The sequence below is a fragment of the Cibotium barometz genome, chromosome 16 (assembly GCF_041138505.1).
Source record: "Cibotium barometz isolate CiBa-2024 chromosome 16, ASM4113850v1, whole genome shotgun sequence".
NCBI lineage: Eukaryota > Viridiplantae > Streptophyta > Polypodiopsida > Cyatheales > Cibotiaceae > Cibotium > Cibotium barometz.
The window spans coordinates 51581347-51594616 of NC_141061.1; the positions used below are offsets into that span (position 1 = coordinate 51581347).

Consider the following 13270-nt stretch of genomic DNA (forward strand, 5'->3'; position numbering starts at 1 on the left):
TGCTTCTTTCTAGTGTAATTTATTTTAACCTTGGAAGAGAGTTTCTACTTTCTTCACCATGGGAAGTATTTTCTTCTCCTTGTCTTGGAATCATTATGTTTGCTTTTGGCTTGTAGTTGATTTCTTCAACTCTTAGTCCTTCATCTTACCATAATGGTGACACTTCATCTTGGCCTTGATTCTCGCTCTTGGTCCTGATCTTCATAATTTGTGGAAGAATGCTAATTATTTCCTTTCATGTCCAAACTAAAAATTAAAATTTAAGTCTAATTTTAGAGTTCTTTCCCTTTTTTCCTAAATAATGTCACCAAATCTCATGCCCCTTTGTAGTTCTCCCTTTAATGCAATGTGGTGTATGAATGCATCACTCCATATGCAATGATGGGGATAGAGACTTTTCATCTATACTCTTCCATCTATTCATCTCAGCTCTAAAATTTGGACAAAATTTGGACACTCCTCTCTCCCATTTATAATACCCCACAAACTATCTCTCATCACATTAGGTAGATACTTGATTTTTACTTGCCATGTGTGGAAGCCTTCACCTGTGAACGTCTCTACTATCGATCACGTGGCCATGATTATGTAAATAAAAGGGGTCTCAACACTTAAATGATGCCAAGACTAGTGTCTATCCTTGTACAATAAATATGATTACAATATGACTAATGCAAGCCCAAATTCCACTAATTATGTGCTAATCCTATTTTGAGCAAAAATACAAAAAAGAACATGTTTTGTAGTGATTTGAGCTCCCAAATGATACTAAAGTGCTAATACGATGAAAAAAAGATGAATAGAAACATCCTAATTAGATATGTAGACTCCTAATGGTTGAGATTAACATTTTAATTAAGAGTTAATTAATCTATATTTGTAGGAAATAATATGTTATAAAAACAAAGAGTAAATTGATGATTTGAGAAAGCAAATCAAGCTAGGAGACTTCATATGAGCATGGTGAAAGCTAAATAATAGCATAGCTTCAATGGCATTAAAAAACATATTTTTTACCAATTCTTGAGAAAATGTTTAGCAAATGTTTAGTCTATGTTAAAATTTTAAAAATGTTCAATCTACGTTAAAATCCAAAAATGCTACTTGATTGTGATTGAATTATTGATAAAATGTTGAGCAAATGTATAGTCCACTTTAAAATCCAAAAATGCTCCTAGGTTGTGCTTGAATTATTTCTACTTTTGATGCTTGATGTGAGTTGATGTAGATGATCTCCTAGCTCTTGTGGGCTTGTGGGTTGCCTAAATCTTTAGTAAAACCCCCTCAATCACTTGATTTGATATGATTTAAGTAAATGGACAAAAGATGAAAAATTAGATTAGCAATTTGACTAAGGCTTAATGGCATTTACTAAGTGGGCATCCCAGAGTGCATAGATGGCTTAGGGATGGTGTTAGGCTATGATATCAACTTTACATTTTTAAGTTGGGATAGTTATGGATTAGTCTCAACATTTTGGCATAATAATATAAGTAGAGAAAATTAATTAGCACTAATGCTAAGATAATAATAATGCCAGAGAATACACACAATTTTTATTAGATGAAGGGCCTTTAAATAGGTTGAGATGCATTATCATTAGCCCATGGCTTAGCTTAACCTTTACCTAATTATACACTAAATCATCTCCCTTGATTCTAGGTGCACTTACCTTGATTTGAGTCTCATTTAATGCCGATTGAAGACTTTTGTACTCTCCATATGCCCACTTGAAATAGGCGCCTTCTTCCAGGGAAGCTACCGTATGCCTGGTCAATATCTTGAGAGGTTTACAATGCTTCCTAACATTTACTAGTGTGATTTCTTATAACCTTAGCAACATTTCATCTCTAAGGTGCATACTTCCCCTCATTTATAAGTACCCTTCATCACTTATTTTCTACATGTTCATAGCATGAGAAATGATGGAAATCTTTACAAGCTTGACGCTATTGTGGTTCAACATGCTTTGGTAGCTTCAAATGATGACAAAAGTCAATTATGGCATGAAAGGTTGGGACATTTGAGTTATGAAAATCTTCATGGATAAAGTATGGTTTTTCGTCTTCCAAATATAACAATGATGCAAAGCTTTATAAGCTTAACACTATTGTGGATTAACATGCGTTGGTAGCTTTAAAGGATGACAAAAGTAAATCGTGGCATAAAAGGTTTGGATATTTGAGTTATGGAAATCTTCAATTGCTTTATGATAAAGGTATAGTGGCTTGGTCTTCCAAAGTTAACAATGAATTTAGATTTTTGTGAGAAATCAAGAGCTCCATTTTGAAAGCATGATGCATATAGATTTAAAGGAGTGCTTGACATACGATCCATAGTGATATTTAGGGATAGTCACATCACTAACTCAATATCATGGAGGTTAATTACTTTATGTTACATTTATTGTTTATTACTCATCACAAAAGTATTGGGTATATTTCTTGAAGCACAAGTCACAAGCTTTTGGGTGTTTTTAAGAGCTCAAAGCAAAGTTAGAAAGTAAATTAAGGCTTTAATAGGTAGAGGAGGTGAGGGTTTTCAATGATTTTTGCAAAGAGAATGGAATTCACCATCAAAATAGAGTTGCCTACACTCCTCAACAACATGTGTAGTGGAAAGAAAGAATCGTACCTTACTATATATAAGGAGGATGTTAAACTTAGTGATGGTTTTTAGGCCGAGGTGCAGTCCAACAATAGTGTATTTACGAAATAGATCTCTGACAAAAGCATTAGAAGATATTAGTCCTTTCTCAAGTATTAAACCACATATTTCACATTTGAGAGTCTTTGGATGTGATGTATATGTGCATATACTGCCAGATGAGAGAAGTACGAAGATAGGTGCAAAGCCCAAGAAGTGCATATTAGTTGGTTATGCCTTTAAAAAGAAGCATACATGTTGTTTGATGCTCACATGAGAGGAAGATCATGAGTTGTGATGTCTTTTTAAAAAACTGAATATAAGAATGCTGAATTTTCACAAAGTAGGACAACAATTCTTTATATTGGTTTAACGGTGATGACGATGTGATTTCACCTTAGTGAATGGTTTAGCACATGATGAAAACGTGTTATCTCTTCAAATTTTAGTTCAAAAAATCCCAAAGGAGGAGGGAAATGATCTAATAAACAAGCTTCAAAGCATGCTTTGAGGGAAACAAAGACAAAGAGTAATGTGAATTTGGCATTAATGGCAAAGTGTGTTGTTCAAATGGTAGCATTTACAAACACAAGGCAAGCTTGGTAGCAAAAGGATATGTTAAAAAAGAAAGCATATTATGAAGAAACTTTTGGTCCAGAAATAAATTATTGAGCATAATTTGAATCGTTGTAGCCATTGGCACACATTATAATTGGGATGTTGTGCTCAAATGGATGTAAAGATTACATTTCTTAATGGCTTTCTTGAAGAAGATGTTTACATTCAACAACGAATGGTTATGTGATAAAAGAAAAAGAACATCTTGCGTGAAAATTGGCAAAAGCTTTGTATAGTTTGAAGCAAGCTCTAAGAGCTTGGTACTTGAGTGTTGATGAATATCTCCTCAAAAATGGATTTAGTAGAAGTAAGTGTGAATTAAATCTTTATATCTTGCACAAAGATGGTCACATTATGTTCTTATTATCACTTGTAGCTACAATATTTTCATTGAAAAAGTAAAGATGGCCACATTGTGTTACTTCTTATATATAGGTGGATGATCTTATTATCACTTGTAAAGCTACAATATTGTCATTGATAAAGTAAAGATGGCCACATTGTGTTACTTCTTGTATACAGGTGGATGATCACATGATATGTTACATGATATAGTTTTGAGGTACTATGGATAGAGTTATTCACGATCCCCCTTTTATAAATAGAATGATGACTTGGCATTCTTAGAGGGCCCAAAAATGAGTCCACATTTTCCCTAATACTTATTATCACTTGTAGAGCTACAATATTTTCATTGACAAAGTAAAGAAAAGTCTTTCAAAGGAGTTTGATATGATAGACTTGGGTGTACTTCATTATTGTCTTGGAATTGAAGTTTGACGACAAGATAATGGGCTATAAACTAGTTTATACTTCAAATGAAATCAAATCAAAAGCTTTTAGCTTTTAAAGTACATTAAGGAATTGTTGGAAAGATTTAATATGATGGAATGTTGACCAAGTGTCTACTCGAATGGAATATTAAATCAAAAGCTTTTAGCTTTACACATGAATCAAATATTGACAGTACTCTTTTCAAACCACTTGTCGGAAGTCTGATATATATGATAACTACTCGTTTTGACATAGCTTATGTTGTGAGTACCATAAGTCAACATAAAACCTTCAAAGGGACCTAGGTTAATGAAGCTTGCATTAACCTTAGATGCAATTTGCTAGAGTCAATTAGTAGCTGAAGTTAGTTAGGACATTATAACCATGGGTCTTCAATCATGTTTTACCATGATGAAATATTCTTTAAGATCATTCACCTACAATTGTTGGGTGGGCATTATTTAGAAGATGATTGAGCATGTATCACTTACACATTGACAATGCACCTTAAAACCTTATACAACACATATGCCATTATAATAAATCAGCCACTAAATTTATTACACCTTAAAAGCTTATGTTTACTTACAAGTCCCTTTTTTGAAGTTAATGATAACGACTTGACGCAAAGGCATGTTTTGCCTCGGGCTTCTAAATGTAGGAAAGACCATTTGTTTGACTAAAAATTCCTTGACCTCCTTAGATGCATGGAGAACACACTAGGTCCTAGGAGGATCAAAAGGAGAAATTTAAAAAAAGTGAATGGCTTAAGATGATGCTTCTTTACTACCAATGGCTTTAGCAACAAGGATTTATGAGGCCTATGCTTAGCAAGGCTAGAACTTGGCAAAACTTGGCCATCAAAATACATTCAAAACTATACAAAGATGTGAGTCATGCATAGCTACATGTTTCCACATCATGAGGAAGGAGGGCTAAGGTGTCGGCATGATAAAATTATCCAACAAAATGAGGAAGAAGTCCTAAAGGTGGCTTCAAACACTATCATTTTCTGCTTATTCGACACAACCCCCCATCCATTTTCTTTGGAAAGGGGAGGGACATGGGAGCTTAATACCCTCTTCATGGCAAAGCTTGAAGGTAGGATTAGCGGGATAATTAGTAGGTAACCATCTCAATCCCTAGCCTCAAACGCTCTACTTAAGATGCATCTGCGTGGGTTGAGCTCTAAAAACCATCTTTATGACCTCATCTGCAAGCTTGATAGACTGATTTTTGCCTCTTCTTTTGCTCCACAGAATCCAGCTTAATGGTGTTCACCACCTGCTGTTTATTTCTGCAGTGTCTGAACCACAGAAAAGGGTTCAAGGCCCAGTACCTCCTCCTGCTATTGACTACTTTTTGACTAGTTTTCCAGCCCTCTTTCAGTTTGCCCAGCTCCTTGGAATGGCTCAAAACCTCGCCTGTGGTGGCTGAAATGAGGGCATTTCTTCTCGCTTCCCCAGTGCTCCCTGCAGATGATGATCTGCTTCTCTGGCTGATGGACCTTGAATTCGATTTCCTGGCCAAAAGATCCCACTCATCCAGAGGTACATGTGAGGGGTTAAGGGGTTGCAAAGAAAGCACTGATCTCCAATTCAAAGGCGAGCGCGGCGATGAGGGCTGCAGCAGATAGCCATGACCCACCACCAATGGGTCTGCTATTGGCTTGCTTTGAGTTTGTGTATGGGCATTTGGGCCCCCATTTCCATGTGGACAGCCATTTGGACACCCTTGTCTGTGCAAATGGGCATTTGGGCCCCCTTCTCTATGTGGCTCCTCATCCTTGTTCTGCAACAAGCATCTCACAGTAGAGAGGGGGGCATTTCTGCTTGAGCTCCTAGAGGTGGGTGTAGAGCTTTTGCCAGAAGAGCTTGAATAGCCACTGCTTTGAGCTGAGCCATTGCTGGAAGTCCTGTAGCTGCTGCTGTAACCGGACCCATTACTAGGCGGCGATTGCCCCTCTTCCATCAATGAGGTGGGCCTCTGAGCTTTGATAATGAGAGAGGAGGTTTCACTTGCATGCTGCATCCTTCTCCTTGCGAAGAGACTATTTGGTTTCCTTGTTGTTGGCATGTATTGGGGGACGCGACTAGGAGAGTGGCCCCCTCCCATGAGTGAAATTGGTCTTTGAGCTTTGATGGAGGGAGAGGAAAGATCACTTCCAGGAGGCTGCATTCTGCTTGCTATGTGGGTGTGTGCAGGTTTTCTCACTGGACTCTTTCGGGTGCTTGTAGGCGGAGACGGCAGAGGGTGCAGATGGTTAATGTGGTTGGGAGAAACATAGTTAAATCGAGGTTGATCTTGTGGATTTTTCTTCTCCGATTTGGCTCGGTGCCCACAGGACTTGGAGAGCTTTGTGGAGCTCCATGGCTGCAGAAGGCCCTCTCCTGCAAACCTCAAAACAGAAGCTGCTTTTGGTTCAGAAAGAGCTCTCCCAGAGAGCCTGAATTGCTCACACTCAACATGTTTATCATCATCATCACCATTTTCATAAAGATTATGTTTGCCATGTGCACACTTATCATCACCACCGTCACCGTCACCATCATGCTTATCAACATCATGATTATTTTTATGCCTATTATCATCATCATCATCATGTTTTCCACATGCATGCCTATCACCATTCTTACGATCATCATGTAGTCCGAATTCAGATCCTATTTTAGAGCCCTTATGAGCGTGGCATTCTGTTAGATGCTCTGTCTCACACTCATTTTGTGTCAAACATGATAAGGAATGCCTCGATAGAGCATGTGTTGATGCATAATCCAAAGATGATTCACCTGGCCATGATCCACTAGTCTCTGCTTTGGGCTCAAATGGAATCAAAGCTGCTTTGAGCTGCTCGTTTTCTCTGCCCTCGTAATATGGTCTTATGTTGTTATCACCTGCATATGATTCAAAGGTCCCTGTATGAGCATAATTGTGGGGAGGTAAAGGAAGGGTGAAGCCAAATGGTGTGAAGCCATCATGGAAGCCAGCTTGCTGTTCTTCTGTCCTAGACCCACCACACTCTGTCTCAGAGGGATTTTCTGTAGAGAAGGAGAATGATATGGAGTCCTCCAGTGCTCTGCTAAGCATGACTGGCTCTACATTATCATCCTCTTCTGGCAAGCCTGAGAGGGAGAAAGAGTAGTCATCTTCTTCATCATCTGAGCCTTCATACTGCATATCTCCACTTGCTTTTGAATGAGTGGAGGACTCCATTGAAATGGGCAGATTCAGAAAACCCTTAATTCAAAGGCCAAACATCTCTCATCTAGTCAACTTTTCAGTGGATTGTTGCTTGCTTGAGGGCTTAAAACAAGATTAGAGGGCAATCAGGGCAACAACCCAATTGGACGGGGTTAGGGAAACAACCCAACAAGCTTGATTAAGGGTAGATGTCAATTAAGGAAACCACACAGCAAGCTTGTTTAAGGTTAGAAGGCAATTAAGCAGAAACCCAAGGGTAGATGGCAATGGAGGCAGCAACTCAACAAGCTTGCTTAAAACTAGAGGGACATGGAAGCAGAAACCCACCCTCTAATCATTGGCTTAATTGCAAACTTAGTTTTGCAAAGCCATGAGGGACTGGTGCAATGAAAGACAAGACAACCCTCTTCACCCCTTCCCTTTAGAAGGGCAGCTTGGTAGAGCCTGGACGGCATACACTTATATTAACTGGCAATTCAATGCTGTAAAAGCTTGTACTTAACGTGCTTGAGATTGGTAAATCGCACTCAAACCCCTATTTAATTTGAATCGAACAAAAGCTGTGCATTAGTCTATTGTTTATCACTAAGCACACGTGTATGACAAATCATATATCCAGTCATAAGCGCAGGTACAGACGTTGAAAGGGATCTTTACTATCCCTAATTATGAACAATTAAGGGCTAATTATCTATAATAATTAGCTGGGTAAGGGGCTGATTATCCTGGTTATTGGCTCATTAAGGAGAGCGTGAGCAGTCTCCTTCCGATTGTTGGCCGACCCTTCAATGGCAATATTCGATGCAGACAACGAAGGCTAACCCCCACCCAACAAATTTCATTTTGAAAAAGTGGTTTGTTCGATTGTTTCTAGGATAGCCGACCCTTCACAATCTTTAAAAAACCCACATTCTGTCCCTATGCTCTCATATACTAAAGTATAAAAAATTTGAAATATAAATAAAAAATAGGAGTTGCATTATTAGGATATTAATTAATTAATGTGCAAACAAAATTTTGGTGCCATATTAATCAAGTAACAAAAGGGGACTTGACTTATATAATATCACAAGGAACATAAGTCAAAGAGAAAGCCACAAAGAGGAATCTTTCCTAGGCCAAATGTTGTTTTTTCATGGGCTTTCATGCATTCAATAATGCTAGGGAAACTCAATAATGCTAAGGAAACGGAGAGAAGCCACGCAACGTCAATTTCGTTTTGTATCCACATCAGTCAGTGTTACACTCTATAGCTCCCTAACCCCCCCCCCCTCCTTTGGTTTCCTATTTGCAACACCCCTCTATTAGGTTATGGACAATTCACATTCATCTTAGCATGGAAATCTATCAGGTTATGGATAGTCTACATTCGTCCTAGCCTTATCAACACTAACTCTAGTAGGTTATGAAGAGTGAACATTCATGAGTGCCAACAGCCATCTATAATGTTGGATTGAAAGAATTATGTTAATGCCATTGTGAGCCACACTTTGTTATCTTCCATCATAGATATTTACAATGTATTGTGTCCAAGATTTTTCCTAAGAGTCTATCTTGTTAATTCATGGAGTCCATGTAAAGGCTAAATGTTATGTTATAAAACCACATTCTTTTAAGTTTTTTTTTGGATGTCTAGCTTAATGTGAACACATTACCATAGTATATAAGACTTTTGACCACTTTTTTTATGGATGTTCATGTGAACACATTAGCATAGTATATAAGTGACTTTTGGCCACTTATTACATATATTCTTACACATAATAGAGAAAGCTCTTCGTGTGTGTGTGTGTGTGTTACTCCTTTTTGCATTCCATGAATGAGGAGTTTTGGAAGGGGGTAGGAAAGAGAGGCTTAACATTTTTTACTCTAATCCTAGTGGACAAGCTCCCTCCACACTCTTTTAGAATCTTAGCTCCCCCTTGTGAGTTCTCTTCTCCCTATGCCATTGCTATTTGACTTGTATTGGGAGGTTGAGAGGAGGGATGAGCGGACAAAAGAGTGAAGGAGAGAAAAATGAAGTGTTTGTTGTATTTTTGTGTTATTTTTGGTGTATTATTACTTTTGGGGGGACCCAGAGAAAGGCAAACCATTGTTTTTTAATTACATTTTGTTATTTTTTGTGCTTGCAACCTCTCCACAACGCGAAGTTGTAAAGTTTATTGTTTTTTATTTTTCCTTACAAAAATAGAAAGAGGGTGAACAATTGGCTCCACTCGATACTAAAGTTATATTCCTTACATTAAGAGGGGTCAAATTGCATCATTTAGATAGGGGAAACCTCAAAAAACACCAAAAATTAACTTTCTATTAGTCGACTTGCATTCTCACATAGGTGAGAATCTTTGCATTTTTAAGGCTTGGAGAATCTAGTTCTCACATCCTTGAAAATCTCTTAAACACTCTAAGATTTTTGGGACTATCTTACTAAAAATAGGATTTATCTTATCCAATGGAATCTTGTCCTTTATTATTAAAAATAGACTTCACGTCTGTCAAACTTGAAGAAAATCAATTGGGCTTCCCTTTTACATAAATAGCCATGTCCATGCATATGAGTGTTTTGCATAAAGTAAATGACTAAAACATGTAAGCTTACACCCCAGCCATCCAAAAAGTGACACATGGGCAACCAAAATAATACTATGTATGACACCATAATGGGCATTCACGCTCTATATATAGACCATCACACCTTAGTCGCATCATCATCGCACTACTGCTCATCACGTTTCTCACAAAAGCCAACCATGTTAGTTACAACAATTAGTTGGTATCCACACAATCAACATATGCATACGGAGAAGGCAATATTGAGGAGGTAGCAATAACAATGGTTATAAGCATGCTATAGAGAAGGAGACATAGAGAAGGAGACACTAGGGTTTTGCAATGAGCTTTGGTGAGTGGATAGCCTGCTTTCACTAAAGCAAAAATACATAGAAGTATCTCAAGGAAGCATGGCAGTACTAGTGATTAGGACCATAGAAGAAATAGTTGCAACAAGTACTTCATGGAAGCATGGCAATAGTGAGCAGGACCATAGTCCAAAAAGGGATTCTGCCAAGAATAAATGCTAGGCTCTATTGAAAAGATGCAGGAGGGAAGAGAGCTTCAACTCTTGCAAGCACACACACACTTACACAAGCCCTAGAAGAGAACACACAAGATGCGAGGCTAAAAATTTGTTCTTCTTCTTCTCAACAAAAAAGGTTTACCAAAGAGATCAGGAAAATATAACATAAGTACTAAAGTACTATGTAAGGTTTACCAAAGAGATCAGGAAAATATAACATAAGTACTAAAGTACTATGTAAGGTTTACCAAAGAGATCAGGAAAATATAACATAAGTACTAAAGTACTATGTACATGCGATCCATAATGTGAACACGCTAAGTGAATGAGCTTGGCAAGAAAAGTATGCCATAACTCAGTGGTGGACTAGTAGATGGTATAGTCCAGCTGTAGAATCACTGGGGCAAAGATCCATCATGTCAAAAAACTACTAAACATGCAAGTCATGTAAGTGGCAGAAATAGTCACCCAGGCATATCATAAGTGTCAGCTCGTGTTGAGCTTGACATCTCAACTATCCCCCTCAAGCTCAACTCCATCTCTAGGACTCCAAGCAAAGTCCAGAATTTGTGAAGCTTCTTTGCTCCCAGGGCTTTCGTGAAAATGTCAACTACTTGCTCCTTTGTGTGAACATACATGAGATCAATGTCTCCTACTAAGATCGTCTCTCTGATGAAGTGATAGTGGACCTCTATGTGTTTGGTCCATGCATGAAAAATTGGGTTCCTCGCCAATTGTATACTGCTAAGGTTGTCGCAATAGATGACAACCTACTTGTCAACCTGCAGTCCCAAATCACCAAGTAGCTTGCGCAACCAAGCTACCTCACATGCTACCATTGTAGCACCCCTATACTTTGCCTCCGTACTCGACAAGGCAACTGTTGGCTTTGCTTCTTGCTACTCCAGGTCAGAGCACCACTCCCAAAGGAGAACATAAATCCATTGGTAGATCTCCTATCTATGCGATACTACTAACCCAATCTACATCGGTGTATCCAAACACCTGCAACTTTGTACCAGCCTCATAAAAGAGACCATAGTCTAATGTGGACTTCACATAGCGCAATGTGCACCTCACACCATCCAAATGTGGCTTCCGAGGAACCTGCATAAACTGACTCTCCAATCCAATTGTATAGTTCAAATATGGCCTGGTGATCGTCATGTTGATCAATCTACCCACTATCTTCTTGTACATAGTGGGGCTCTCCAAGATTTGCAAACAACTGTACGCAACATTTGAGTCTAATGGTATAGAACTTGGCTTACAACTAATTAGACCATATTTGGATAGCTTATAACCTCTAATCTATCCCTTTCCTGGGTGTCTGACTCTATAGTTTGCATTATTTTGAGGTTTCTCTGTTTTGCTAGGGCCCTTCTCGCATCTATAGATTGGCTCTAAGGGTGGCATCTTCTTTACCAAATCTTATGCAAGGGCTTAGGCTTGTGCTACAACCTCTAATCTATCCCTTTCCTGGGTGTCTCACTATAGTTTACATTCTTTTGAGGTTTCTATGTTTTACTATGGCCCTTCTTGTGTCTAGTTCTTGTTTCCTTTTATTTAAGATTTACATTTGCCTTAGGGCCTCACTGAATTTAATTTCTACCTCCATCTCCTCACTCGTCAGGAAAAAAAAAGGTCTCTCTAGGTTTGATGCCGTTTGTATCCCTTTTAATCTGAGGGTGAAAGAGATTTGCTCATTTGGATGGGTAAAATTTTCTCTCTATATAAAAGTCTATAAGAGAAGTATTGCTTGCACAACTCAGGTTCCTATTGAGAACATTTGAGTATTGATCATTGCGCGACCCTCATTAGCTAAATAAGCCTCTTGATCCGTATCTAGATGTAATCCAAATAAAACTTTGGTAATGTTTAACAGACCATCGGATATTGTGGGGGAGCTTGCAACCCTCTCCTAAACCCTTTAGCAATGTTTATTAACAAACCATCAAATGTTTACGTCTGTGTGTGTGTGTGTGTGTGTGTGTGTGTGTGTGTGAGAGAGAGAGAGAGAGAGAGAGAGAGAGAGAGAGAGAGAGAGAGAGAGAGAGAGAGTGCATGCATGTGCATACATCTACATCTATATGTGTGCTTGAGAGAGTGAGATGGGGCAAGCCTGGAAAGAGAGAGAGAGAGAGAGAGAGAGAGAGAGAGAGAGAGAGAGAGAGAGAGAAAGAAAGGTGCAAAGAGGGAGAGGGTGAAAAGAGAGAGAATAAAAAGTGTCATGACCCTGTGTTTTTCTCTGGACAGTATGCAGGTGTGCAGCACGGGGACATGGTGGACAGTGTGAATGGCATCAGATTGGAGTTAAAAAGGAAGCCCATGTGTGGACAACCCCAAGTGTGAAGGGGGCAAAGAGACTTTAATTAAAAAGGTTTTAAAACCTTTGGTGGCCAAAAATTAAAGTTTAAAAGGTTTTAAAACCTTGGGAGGCCCCTAGGTAATTTATAGAGGCTACTCTACTTTTGGGGGAGGGGGCACGCCTCTTTCTCTCTCTTGCTTTTTGGGAGAGGTGGTACAAGTTGGCTGCGTGGAGGAGAAGATATAGCAGGCCGGTTGACTATGTGGGAAGTAGCCGTACAGTACAGCAGCTGTGAGAAGGCTGGTACAGACTGGTACGGATGCTGTAGGCACAGGCGCCTACTGTGCAAGTGTAGACTTGTACGAACAGGTACATGCAAGCGAATAAGGACAGTTTTGTCCAACAGGTTCAGGCGGGACAGTTCAGTCTTCTATAGCTGCAGGAAGCGCATCACCAGGGTACAGGCGGCACATAAAAAGCTAGGTCATGCGTGTGCTTTTTGGCTCGTGGAAACAGGTCTACAGGAAGGTACTGCTGGCGGGTTGCACTACAGGGAATACATGCGCAACTGAATATCTTCTTATGCTTGCTTTTTGGGGAGAAAAGGTTAGTTGGCTGCCGTACTACTACAAAACTGAGACACAGGC

At 39.0% G+C, this 13270-nt stretch overlaps 1 protein-coding gene across 1 annotated transcript; it reads right to left on the reverse strand.

Moving 5' to 3' along the window:
• Positions 1-4572: 4572 nt before the first annotated feature.
• On the reverse strand, positions 4573-7803 carry LOC147630723 (uncharacterized). The gene has a single exon (XM_086810696.1). The coding sequence runs from the start codon at positions 7249-7251 to the stop codon at positions 5248-5250; it is 2004 nt and encodes a 667-aa protein (XP_086666822.1). The 5' UTR covers positions 7252-7803; the 3' UTR covers positions 4573-5247.
• Positions 7804-13270: the final 5467 nt, after the last annotated feature.